Consider the following 13,715-nt stretch of genomic DNA (forward strand, 5'->3'; position numbering starts at 1 on the left):
TACTGTAGGCCATTAATATTTTCATATTGAACCTCATGAGTGCTAACATTCTGGTAGCACTCATGTTTGGCCGCCTTGCGTCCCTAGCTGCAAATTTGCGGGAACTGCCCATAGATCAACATCTACAGTTGCAACACCAACGACTGACAGCCCATACATCCAAACTTCCAAACCATCCAAGTCCTATCTTTCGATTGTATTAAACAATGTTAAACTCACAACATTGCACCTGTATGGAAAGCTTTCTATCTGCAAAGTGTTTGTTTCATAATAATACACAGCAGACATATGTTATGAGGTACTTTCTGTCAAGAAATTCCATGCAGGTGATAATTGTTGTAAATGTTGGAATTTGGAAGCACTCGTTTTCAATAACGCAACATCCTGCTGCCTCCTGCATTATGTGCAATTTCGAAACAGGCCACTGCAGCCATTGAGTGATTTCCAACAGGCGCTTTCAAGTTGCAGCTACATTGGCCCCTAATTTTATTAGCAAGACTATTTAAAAAAAGGTTATTGTTCCTTATTTTTAGTTGTTAGCTCTGGAACTGGCTGACAGCGAGTTTGTCAGAGAACCATCTCCATTAGCACTCAGTCATAGCCTATGTATGGGCTTGCACTTTAATTAATTTAGTAAATAATGTGTTGGCATTGGCAACAAATTCATAAGAGATCGTACCCAGTGCATATACTGAAAGCAAGACTTCTAAGAAAGCAACCTGAATAAGAATGGTGTTGTTCTGCCCTATAGCCTGACCTCTCTGCAACCCCAAGTCGCAGCAATTAATTATTAGGCGAGTGCACACAGTGCCACGTACGCATCAGAATGCTGCTGCTGAGAGGAATCGAATCCCTCCATGAAAATGCAGCGAGTGTTCTATCTATGGCTGTATATAGATTATATGGAATGCATGTATGGAATATCAGCCATTCAAGGCTATCTTTGTGTATGTATGTGTGTGTGTGTGTGTGTGTGTGTGTCTTTTGTGCTGTCTTGCAAGTGTCTTGTGGGCGGAGCTAATTAATGAAAGGAGCACCTGTCCTGACCAGTCTCAGGGGTATAGACCGATTCAGAAACGGGTCCCCTGGTCGCAGCGAATGTATTTCCTATAGGCGGAGACATTCCTACATGTGGTTTTCTGTGTGTATATGTGACTCTCACCTCAAACCACTGGTAAGCCACAAACCTTTCATGCACACTGCCAGTAGGCCGGAAATCGAACAAATCAGCCTCATGGTGGCGTTATACCAGCTACGGTTTGGTCTATAACTTGAACTGTAGGTCATACAACCACAAAAACATCCCATAGACCATGTGGCCTTAACTAATTAAACACACATTTTGCAAATTACTACACATTTTCTGTGATGATAAAGATACATCATTCAGATTCCATTCTGATGCATGGGGCCTATTTAAAAACCCAAATTTTAATCACACATTGAGGGCCCTAAATTATTATATTAAGGGTTATTAAGTTAACACACCTGTTCACCTTTTTAGTTAAAACCGTGTGTCTCCCAATATGTTTGTCATGGTCTTATGAAACTAGGTCATGACACAAGTGTCCATGTGCACAGGTGTCAGTTGATTCCTACTAATTTCTCTGTCCCTGTTGGCCTACCTAATCAAAAACCTAGTGACCCGTTTTGTGTAAACAAAGAGCCGGTCTGGACAACGGCACATTGGCAGCCTTCATAACAGCTAAAACGATTTCACGGCTAATTCAGGGTCCACTGACCACAGGCTTGTGCACTCTTATGGAACTTATGTAGAACAAACTAATGTTATTTGTTCCATGGTGCAGCTGAAGGTGTCAAACAGTATAAATAAGGTCAGGCAGGGACAATAGGAAAGTCTTAGTCTTCTGAAATCTTTAATAGAGTTTATGAGTGAGGGTGGCTGCCTGAAGATGTATTTGGATACACCTACAGACAAACATTGCATTGTAGTGGCTAAATGACAATGTGGAGACATTGTTGGCACATGTAACCCTCCTAACCTACGCAATTAAAATATGTGATATACAAGCTTGTCGATCTGCTACTTCTGTGTAGTAGCATCGCATTATCAGACAAGCAATAACTAAAATACAGTTAGAATATGGAGATAGGAGGTTTCTGCCCGACAGCGATGACATCTGCACCCACCACTGCCTCCTCTAGCAGTGTATAGGTGGGTGTGCTGAGAACGATGGCCGACTCTACTTTCCATGTCCATGTTCTGGGGTCTCGATACCATACCATCTGGACAGCAAGTGAGCTGAAGGAAAGCTGGCATCATAGGGACTGATATTTTCAGGAGGACAAAAATGTCCTTTAATGGGAAATACAAGGAAGATTATAGTTAATACCGTATTATCCCGAATATAAGACGATTATAAGACAACCCCCATTTTTCAAGACTCATTTGTGGAAAAATAACATTGAATGTCAAATAACCTAGTCCCTGTTTTTTAGGATATTTCCATTGGGGAAAGAAATTGTATTCACGCCAATAGGGGTACGTAAAAAGAAAAGCAAAAAATGAATTATTATATTAACCCATTAAGTCTTGTTGCATTTTTCTTTATAATAATTGTACAGTGTTATGTGCAGATTATAATGAGCTATATCTATGTTTATGATCCGTTATATTTGGCTTCATAGCAAGGGTTGAATGACAAATGAGATCTACCTGGTCCTGTCCCATTTCCACTGTAGTGCTCGTGGGTGTAACTTGAGACATGCCGCTTGCTGTCTGACTCTTTGTTCGTCAATTTCATCTAGTTTCCCTTTCAAACCTCAAGAAGATAAACAAACAATTTGTCCACATGTGTACACATGCACATCTACACATCATTTTAGATTATAGGTCAAGAATCAAGAGATTTGAGTAATTGCTCGTTTTACCATATACAAGTAGATAAGTCAGAGGTGCATAATCAGGAACGTGAGCGTTCACAGTCAGTGTAAGGCATTCATCGCAGTTCTTCAAAAACTTGATTTTGGCTGAAGAGTTGTACTCGTCTACAGTAGCAAGACAAGTATGGAGGCAAGTATTACAGCACACGGTAACACCTAAAGAATGGCCTTCAAACAAGGTTGGCATTTTTCCAGTAGGAAGAAACAGCTTTCTGTTTGATCCCAAACTACTGTCCCCACTACTACTGACAGAGGCGTGGCTTTCACAAACACGCAAGTGCTGTTTCACCGTGGCTGGTTCTGGCTTTACAATATTTACTATTCTGTCCATATCGGTTTACAACTCGGACGGGGCTTAGTCGGCTCTACCGAACTTTGCAACGCTCGACATGGCAACTCGCCGTCTCACGCTCCTCCGTCATTGTCTATGCCCGGGAGGTATTTCAGGGTCATATGTACGGATTTGGGGGTTTTCTACAGTAGTTGTGTATGTACGGAATTGCAATTCCGTACATATCTTACCATTCCTGTGAGATCCTGTGGGTTGCTAATTTCAGGGAAGAGATTTGGTGTGTACAGAAAAAGGGAGGGGTTTAAAAGACCCCTGGGGGACCCCAGTCAATGAAGTATATACAGTTGTCGGCCACTCAGTTTAACCACTTTCTTTTCAATGCCTCTGGATCACGCGTAACACAGCCACACCTGTAGGGTGTAAGTACCTAATCATCTCCTGTATGTAGTGTTATTTTATTGGTACTGTATATGTTCTCGTTCTCAACATGCTCTATTGAAGCTTGGACTTTCTTTCAAGGTTTGGGGACAGCTAATGTATTGTGGAATATTAGCAGAGATAAAAATATCAGAATCTCTTCTATCTGACATGAATCAAACACTATATCAATGTACTACACGGTGTGTTTTGTTACAATCATTTACTTTGCAGAGGCATTTTTACACACACACACACACACACACACACACACACACACACACACACACACACACACACACACACACACACACACACACACACACACACACACACACACACACACACACACACACACACACACACACACACACACACACACACACACACACACACACACACACACACACACACACACACACACACACCTTACCAAGCTCAATGATGACTGTATTGTTGTCTCCGAGGACCATGTCACGGAAATTATGGTAGACACAACATTCGCTGCAACTTAAGATGTAGTGAGTAGCATTATGAGTCAATCATCTGAATGTACCTTCAATGTAGTGCAGGTATCTATTTTAACTGTAGACAACATTTTGGTACAAAGATAAATAAAAACGTAAGCAATTCAAACAAACGCACCATATGTTCAATCAATTATCAATCTACTTCTCGTAACAGTGACTACATCATATAGTACAGTATGCAAATCGTTCTTGTTTCCCATATGCCATATAATGTTTTAACACTCTTTATGTAGAATGAAATTGTTATCACTCACCCTGGCCAAGCGATCATGTGTCCCATTATAGCATTCATTCCCTTGTGGTCCGTGGAGAATTTTGCCCAGGAGCTCTTGGCGTGCCTCAGGGCGAATTTATCAATGGGATCAGTAGAGTAGGCATCTTTGAGGATCCACTTCCCAGAGTAGAGCTACATGAAAGTCATTCATTTTCAGGGACTTCAATTATTATTTTTTTGTATTCAAATCAGCCAGCAATGGATTAATGCTCCCAAAAATACTTTGTCTCTATGACACCTCTAGTGTCTTAGAGTATATGAATAGAGACGGCACCCGGAGGAAACCCTGAGGCGCAATGGACATAGTGGCCGAATTTGGTATTGCAGCGTGGGCCAAACTCATGAACGCGCTGGTCCGTTGACTATCATTGCGCACGTTCATGATGACACGTGAACGCGGTTTCAGTGCAATGGCAGCGCGTTCATGAGTTTGGCCCAATCAATCCCAGAATGCACTCTGTTCCTACAAGGAAGGAGGAGTGAAATCGCCTCATGCGCTTTTGAGCAACTTAATGCAAGTGGATTGGAGGAGAACTCGGGTGACGTCTCTATTCATATATACTCTAAGGGAACAATGCATGACTTTGACTGTCCACTTCCTGATTGGTTGGCTGATTTGCCGGCAGAAAAGTTTTGGGCCAACGACAAAGCTTCTGGGAAAAATCTTTGAATGCAGACTGTGGGTGTGTCACAGAGGCATTTTGTTGGGGGGGGGGGGGGTGCTTTAAATCCATTGCTGGCTGTCTGAATACAAAATAAATACATAAATAAATACAATCTCATTAAAATGTTGATATATTATTACTAGGGTTGTCCCGATCGGATTGGGTGATCGGAAATCGGGGCCGATCACGCCATTTGCAAATGATCGAAATCGGGTTGGGAGCAAAAAAATGTGATCAGGACATCCCTAATTATTACTTATATTATTACTTTAACCCAGAGGCCGATTCTACGAAATGTCTTCTAAATCCTGATAGTTTTCAGAAAGAATTATGCTATATCGGTGGTCTTCAAGCTTTTTCATGATTTCATTCCATGTATATACATTTTGAAATAAGTAAAAGTACAAAGGTATCTGCATCAAAATGTACTTAAGTACTAAGAGTAAAAGTTCTCATATAGCAGAATGTCCCATTTCACAAGTTCAAAATGTGTACAAAATCTTTTGAAAATAGCAGATCTATACAAGCTCACAATGTGTCGCGATGCGCCACATTGTGAGCTTGTAAATCGGCTATTTTCAAATGGCCGAAATGTATGTTTTGTAAAAAATAAAAATCTACAAAGTAACTACGTACTGTAGTAACTAAAGTATTGGAAATTGGAAATACTCAAGTAAAGTAGAAATAACTCGAAGTTGTGCTTAAGTAAATGTAGGCTACTTTATGTTATACTTTCCACCACTGATGTCTACACAGGTCTGTCTCCCTACCTTCGGCTCCAGCTCAGCTGGGTCGAGGGTCTCCCTATACCTTCGTCTCCAGCTCAGCTGGGTCGAGGGTCTGAGGTCTCCCTACCTTTGTCTCCAGCTCAGCTGGGTCGAGGGTCTCCCTATACCTTCGTCTCCAGCTCAGCTGGGTCGAGGGTCTGAGGTCTCCCTACCTTTGTCTCCAGCTCAGCTGGGTCAAGGGTCTCCCTACCTTTGTCTCCAGCTCAGCTGGGTCGAGGGTCTCCCTATACCTTCGTCTCCAGCTCAGCTGGGTTTAGGGTCTGACCATCTTACCGTCAGCTCCATGTTAGCTGGGTCGAGGGGCTTCAGGAGCTCATCACAGCTCGGCTCCGTGTTGAAGGTCCTCGCCAGGAGTATCACGAGGATGGCCCCGTTCAGAGCGAAGATCCTAGCACACTGTTCGGGAACAGGACCTTGGATTAGGCGGGGCTGCACAGCACTGTTCATTCTCTGACAGCAATTATTTATTCATTTTATTTTTAGTCATGGTCTTTGAATAACATTTAATTTAGTTTTGGTCATAATTTAGTAATCTGAAATGTTTTAGTGTAAGCAGTAAGTAGTTGCTGTTTACCTGACCTGAAGTCCACATACTGTACCAGCTCCGACAGCAGACAGCACAGAAACAGAGTTTGTGAGTTTGTGACACGAGGCAGACGCGAGGCTGTGTTAGAAAGATCAGCCAATCAGTGACAGGCGTGTAATCAAGAGTGTGTGCAAACAATGGTGTCGAAACCGGACTTGATTGCCCACTCAAAATGCATAAATATATTATATATATATTATATTCTTTGGGGGAGGGGGGGTCAATTGCTGCACAGCACAATAGAAACGAGTGAGAAAGGGCAGTGATAAAGAAAGTGTGATTTTAGAAACAATTGCAGAGTGCAGTTTACCAAGGCAAAAGGTGAAGTAATACTGCACTTTACCGAACTCTGTGGTCCCATATGTTCCATCTCTGCTATGAATACATATTATATAATGGTATGAATACCATGGTATGATTACAGCAAACTATAGGGCATCATATGCTTTTCTTAAGAATGCCCATCATTTTGGGCCAAGACACTCCTCCATAGTCTGCTGTACAGTACATGTGCATTCTATTCTGTATTCATGATCATTTGCGGCGGCCAGATAGCTGAGTGGTTAGTGAGCCCGCCTGGAGAGCCCTGGTCATCCCAGGTATGATTCCAGGCCAGCAATGTTGACGTGTGTCCCTGAGCAAGACACTTAACCCCTATAGCTCTTGAGGGCTGCGATCAGCTGGGTTGAGCTGAATACTGAATTTCCCCCCCTGTGGGAGGAGTAGGTCCATATTATCATTATACTGTCACACAGTACCTGGGCTGAATCAACAGATTGACCATGTTCAACACAGGTTCTACTGTATTTTTAATCATACTGTCACAACAGTATAGGCTACTCTCAACCTCCCAGATTACTCATGCCAACTGGGGTGAATCAACAGACATTGCTTGTATTTTAGAGTTTACCCAAGCAAACAGTGAATACCGGTAAGTAGTTTACTTATACCTAACTACTTACACTACTTAGTAATTCACTGTTTGCTTAACGTTTGCTTCACTGTTTGGTAAACTTTACCTGGCCTGTGACCATGCAGTCATAAGCCAATATAAGCACTTTTTGAGTTATGTGTAAATGACATTTTCTATCAATATTACTTTTGTACTTCAGACATACTGTATAGGCTATACAATATCAACTAATTTGAGTGTGTCTCACTTAATAACAGTTTGCTGCTGGGACAAAGTATAATGCACCCGTTTTCAACATGTTTGTTTGACAAGTAGAGAGGAAGGTCTCTTTTAGATGTATGTGTAACAACGCACTAATGGAGAATCCAGGAGTAAATTCACAGGGCATTGAATTAATATGAACTAAAGAAGTTCTTGACTTAGGTCTTTACTTAGTTGGTCAAAAATAATTACAAAGTATATGCATATAGACATTTATTCTCTTCTTCAAAATGAGTTCGAATATACAACTGATTTCAGTAAAGCAATTAAGGCACGAAGCAAGGCAAGTATATTTGTAAAGCACATTTCAACGAGGCAAAAGAAGCCCATAATAAATGGACATTTGAATTAATTAAAAAGGAAGAAAAAGCTGAAACACCTATGTCTCTTTTTAATAAGAAACACTTATTCAAGACACAGAGCAAATTACACAATATTCAAGGACCTTTGAGTAAAAATACAAAAAAAAGAGAAGCAGGCTACATCTAAACCAAGACGTAAAAGGGCATAGGTTGAACTTTTATAGTATAGTTTGTTGATAGCTTTTCATACAGTAGTGGTCTTTTTTTATTTCAATAATTATTTCTTTGTGTGTCCCAACCCATCAAGAGTGTCTGGCTGCAGACCAGGAAGTGCGTGACCAGGAAGTGGCTGCAAGGGGAGGGGCCTAAGGGGGCGGGGGGAAGTCCGCTCAGGGAGCATCAGCCAGATGAAAGGAAACAGAAAAACGGAAACGGAAACAGATAAACGGAAACAGAAAAGGGGCGTTCCCTTCAGTCCGCCGTCCCGGACGCGCTCCCGGGGGTCTCGTGCCCAGGTGGGGGTCCGTGGGGGTCCGCGGGGTATCTCCAACCCATAGGTTGAGAACCCCTGGCTTGTGACTTATCCACAGTGTACCCTTTTATCTATTGCCCAGACTGAACGGGCATCCAGGGCCACCATGCATCCTTGTTCCACTTTTCAGGACAACACTCTGCAATGGTAAATACAAAGAAGAGTATTAACACTACACTGTACTAATGCTTCCCAATTCCAACTAGAAAAAGTGCTGCTCTTAACACATTTATCCACCAGGTCAAGAACATTTGTGATGTTTGGACAACATGTGAAGGAGTAATATAAACATGTTTTTTGTTTGTTTGTTTCTCTTTTCCCTCTTTAAAAAAAAAATAAAGTGCCTCCTGGTGGCACTATTTTTTCACTTTACTTGACACCCTCACTGGCAACTTATATTGACTTATAATCACACTACAGTATAATGCATTATAATAGGGATTAGAATGCTTTGGAGTGACCAGTAATATACTTGACCTTACAAGTCTTTATGAAATGCTAATAATCAGTTATCTATTATACATTTGAAAAGGTGTGCCCAAAACGTGTGCCCAAAGCAGGAAAATAAAGTCACCAGCTACTACGTCACTGACACGCTGCAACACGCTGCAACACACACTGCAACAACACACTAACACGACACAGTCTTACCCTCCGCGTCGATCCACGGCTATCTCCTCATGTCGCGCCGCACGGCCACACTCAACAACACCCGCGTAAAATCTGTCATTGCACTGCCACTACAGCCGACTCCCGTCCACACTCACAAACAACAGCAATATCAATAATAAACACAAACACGCCACAAGCACCGACACCCCCGCCTAATTTGTTGCCACGTCTATGCAAACAAGCACAGAAAAAATGCCATTCAACACGCTACTTACAACTCGCTTACAATTCGCAGACCTGGCAACACTGCATCCCGTCATTCCACTCTTTTCATTGGCTGCGCCGCCAACATTGTCAAACATTGTTGCCACGTCTATGTAAACAAGGCCGCAAACCCTGACTTCCTACAGCCTACAGCCTATACTTTCACACACTACCACTCGCTTACAATACGTGGACCTGGCAACACTACATCACCCCTTCCCAATGGCTCACAACCCCACCACGTGACCCACGTGTGTTTCGTGTTACCTTTCACACTTCCGGAAACACTACCGGAAGTTACACGGCACACACACACGCACACACACACACACACACACACACGTGCGTGCGCGCGCACACACACACACACACACACACACACACACACACACACACACACACACACACACACACACACACACACACACACAGTGTACAGCCTGCCGGAAACCAACAGTAGAAGAAGACGAAGAACAACAACACAGGTTCTACACTGATTCTAACTTGGATGGACAGCGCCGCGATTACATACACAGTTACAATCATGCAAACACGACCGCGTCGACACCTGGCGTGGTACAATCGGGACGAACCGAGGCGCATATGGATAACAACAACAACACTACACGCACACGCTGCAACAACGCGCTGCAACACAAAACGTAAGTCACGTATGTAACTATGGTTCTATGAATCCTGGATGACTGCTTAACACTGGATGATTGGCGTCCAGTGTTAAGCACTGCCTCTGGCAGTCAGTAAGGATGAAATAGAACAGCTGTGTACAACGCAGTGTCACTGCAGACACGTGTGTGTGTGGTGTGTGCGTGCGTGCGCGGGGGGGGGGGGGGGGGGGAACTTTGGATCGCCTCGCGATGCAGCTGAAATGGCACACACACACACACACACACGCCACAAAACGCTAATAATAATAATAATAACACACAATTACAACACTACACTAATCATAACAACAGTACAGAACAGTACAGTACACATGAGTACAGTACAGAAAGAAAGCTCACATCAGAATATTAATCCATGTAATAATAATAATAATAATAAAACATAATAACACAACACTAATAACTATAATATCAACAGTACAGAGAACAGTACAGTACATCAGAATATTAATCCATGTAATAATAATAATAACAATAAATAAGCACACAACACTAACAACAGTACAGAGAACAGTACAGTACACATGAGTACAGTACAGTACAGTATACTGTTCCTGCGCCTTGCCATGCTCTTTCAATCATAATAATAATAATAAATAACAACACTACACTAATAACAACAATAATATCAACAACACAGCGAACACTACAGTACACATGAGTACAGCACAGTACAGAAAGAAAGCTCACATCAGAATATTAATCCATGTAATAATAATAATAATAATAATAATAAATAATAACACAACACTACTAACTATAATATCAACAGTACAGAGAACAGTACAGTACAGTACATCAGAATATTAACCCATGTAATAATAATAATAATAAAAAAACACTAATACAACAGTACAGAGAACAGTACAGTACAGTACACATGACTACAGTACAGTACAAAGACTTACAGTACAGTACAGTACAGTATACTGTTCCTGCGCCTTGCCATGCTCGCTTTCATACGCACATACACAAAACCAAACAGGGCCACTCAGCCAGCTTGGCAACTTTGCGCTTTCCAAGCAAATGCATAAATGAAAACATCATGGGTTGCCATTGCCTTCTTCCCATTTGCGACGCATCGCGTTAGGATGAGCGGGCCGAAGGCCCGCGAAATTCTAGTGATTATACATATGTAGATAAACAAAAACATGAGTAACTAGAAAAAGTGCCCTTCTGGGCACAGGTCTCCACCAGGAGGATAAGAGTGTGTGTGATGTTTGGAAAAATGTTTAGGAGTAATATAATCGTGTGTGTGTGTGTGTGTGTGTGTGTGTGTGTGTGTGTGTGTGTGTGTGTGTGTGTGTGTGGAGGACTGCAGAAGATCGCTGCAAAAAGACTGGCCAAATATTGCTCAGTCTCTGCAGTGATCGGCAGCCTCTCTATTTGGAAGAGGCGATGCTTTGTCTATCCTTGAGTGGACTATTACATTCTCATATACTGTTGACTGGTGCTAGACTATAATCATTACATTTATATTACTGTGAGTTAATCATACTGCATATAGTGTCTGGTTATGCCTTCATTTGAAACCCTCCTCAAAAATGTTTGGATCTGTTATGCTACTGTTTGTTGTAGATCCAAATAAAAGTATTCAAATGTGTGTGTGTGTGTGTGTGTGTGTGTGTGTGTGTGTGTGTGTGTGTGTGTGTGTGTGTGTGTGTGTGTGTGTGTGTCACGGCTTGGCCTGTTGCAGCGCCACCATGAGGCTGATTTGAAAACTGTCAAGTGGCATTTCTTCCTCAGCCTAGTGGGAATATGCATGCACAGTTTCACCCCAATCGGACGCTGCGTTGAGTCGTTGTGGCGATTTGTACAAAACGGGTACAAAGCGGGCTACTCCTGAAAAGTTTAGAAGCCAATCGTAGGCAATGAAGGTGGATTATGAGAAATCAAATGACTATGGAGACCATGTGTACCGATTTGCGTGAAATTTGGATAACATCTGAAATAGTAATATTAGAAAATGTGTTTTACATGTCGGCCTCCTGGTGGCGCTATAAAGAGCAGATGTGAAAAATTCCAGGCAAAGGTTTTTCCTTGGCCTCTAGGGAGTTGGCATACAAAGTTATCCACAAATCCGTGCAGTTGAAGGTAAAAACACTTTTCGGCCAGTTATAGCGCCACCATGAGGCTGAGTTGAAAATGTTCACGTGGCATTTCTTCCTCGGCCTAGTGGGAATGTGCGTGCGCAATTTCACGGAAATCACACGATGTGTTCATGATTTGCAGCATTTTGTTTGAAACTGAGCACTCCTGCGAACTTTGGAAGCCAATCTTAGCCAATCAGGATGGAGTCTGAGAAATCTGAAAAACCCGTTTCGTTGAATGGCTCTAGAGAAACTGTGTACCAATTTGCGTGATGTTTGGACAAAATCTGTAGGTGTACTGTCCAAAAACTTGTTTTGCACAAAGCGGCCTCCTGGTGGTGCTATAACAGGCCGTTCTCGAAATTTTGGGGCAGAGGTTCATCGTTGGCATCCAGGGAGTGTGTGTGCAAAATTTGGCATCGACCGGGTTAACGGTGCCGGAGATTAGCTGTTCACAGACGGACGGACACACGGACACACGGACGGACGGACACACGGACACACGGCCACACGGACGGACGGACGGAGTGCAAAACATACTCTCTCCCCATGCCTTCGGCCTGGTGGAGACAATTATGAGTTCTTATAACTAAATATGCAGCAGTATAAGCAATTATAATGCATTTATACTTGACCTGATAATTATAAAATGGTTTATGATGTCTTATGATCATTGTTAAGAATTATGAGTAATTATGGGCATTATATAGCATTATAAGCCGAATATAATGCATTATAAATAATATAAGATTATAATACATTAGACATGGGCTTCATAGAAAGTGATAAATGATATCTACCATCTCCCTTGTAGTGGAATGGTGGTGGTGGTGCGAAGTTGAGACATTCCGCTTGCCGCCTGGTTCTTTGAATGAAATATTCATTCAGTTGCCCTTTTAGACCTCAAGAAGAAAAAACAAACGGCACACAATTCAATATAAAACATTTGAATACTACACTCTCCTTACATTACACATCCAAATACTGAACACATCAGAACCCTTGTGCTTACCATATACAAGTAGATAAGTCAGAGGTGGATAATCAGGAACACGAGCTTCACCAGTCATCACGAGGCATCCGTTGCAGGCTTTCAGAAACGTGAATTTTGCTGAAGCGTTGTACTCTAATAAAGTAGTAAGACATGAGGATTCTGTAACATTATGACATAATGACACATATGACGTATATGTTTTCTCTCTCTCTCTCAGTCTCTCTCTCTCTCTGTGTCTCTCTCTCAGTCTCTCTCTCTCTCTCTCTCTCTCACACACACACGCACATAACTTACGAGCCAGGTCAAGGTTGAGTGTGTTGTTTTTGATGGTCATGTTATGGAAATGATGGTAGACACACCATATTGCCTTATTTCTGCAAGATCAACAAACATATGAAGTAGTAGTAGTATCTATTTTGATCAAGTTTGTTCATATCTGTAGACAATGTTGTGGTATACTAAGAATTAAAATAAAAAGCATCAAAAGGTCTCCGAATGGAGTGAACACAACACAAAAATTGTAACATTATCTTAGTATGCAAATCTTTTTCTATGTTTAACTAGTGATTCTCAAACTTTTCTGGATCAGGGCACTTGAAAAAAGT

General features: G+C 41.9%; 1 protein-coding gene and 1 long non-coding RNA gene across 2 annotated transcripts; both read right to left on the reverse strand.

Annotated features, from left to right (window-relative positions):
* Positions 1 to 2,124: 2,124 nt before the first annotated feature.
* LOC306939403 (uncharacterized protein) lies at positions 2,125 to 6,317 on the reverse strand (the record flags this gene model as incomplete). Its single annotated transcript, XM_079523992.1, has 6 exons — positions 2,125 to 2,317; positions 2,678 to 2,783; positions 2,893 to 3,009; positions 4,047 to 4,123; positions 4,398 to 4,549; positions 6,144 to 6,317. 6 exons carry the CDS (start codon positions 6,315 to 6,317, stop codon positions 2,299 to 2,301), a joined length of 645 nt encoding a protein of 214 aa, XP_079380118.1. The 3' UTR covers positions 2,125 to 2,298.
* Positions 6,318 to 12,915: 6,598 nt separating this feature from the next.
* LOC306939542 lies at positions 12,916 to 13,454 on the reverse strand. Its single transcript, XR_013791876.1, has 3 exons — positions 13,405 to 13,454; positions 13,129 to 13,242; positions 12,916 to 13,018 (listed from the first exon to the last, which is right to left on the reverse strand). It is a non-coding gene; the product is annotated as an uncharacterized lncRNA (long non-coding RNA).
* Between the last annotated feature and the right edge of the window lie 261 nt (positions 13,455 to 13,715).

This window comes from Electrona antarctica (assembly GCF_951216825.1).
Source record: "Electrona antarctica genome assembly, chromosome: 16".
NCBI lineage: Eukaryota > Metazoa > Chordata > Actinopteri > Myctophiformes > Myctophidae > Electrona > Electrona antarctica.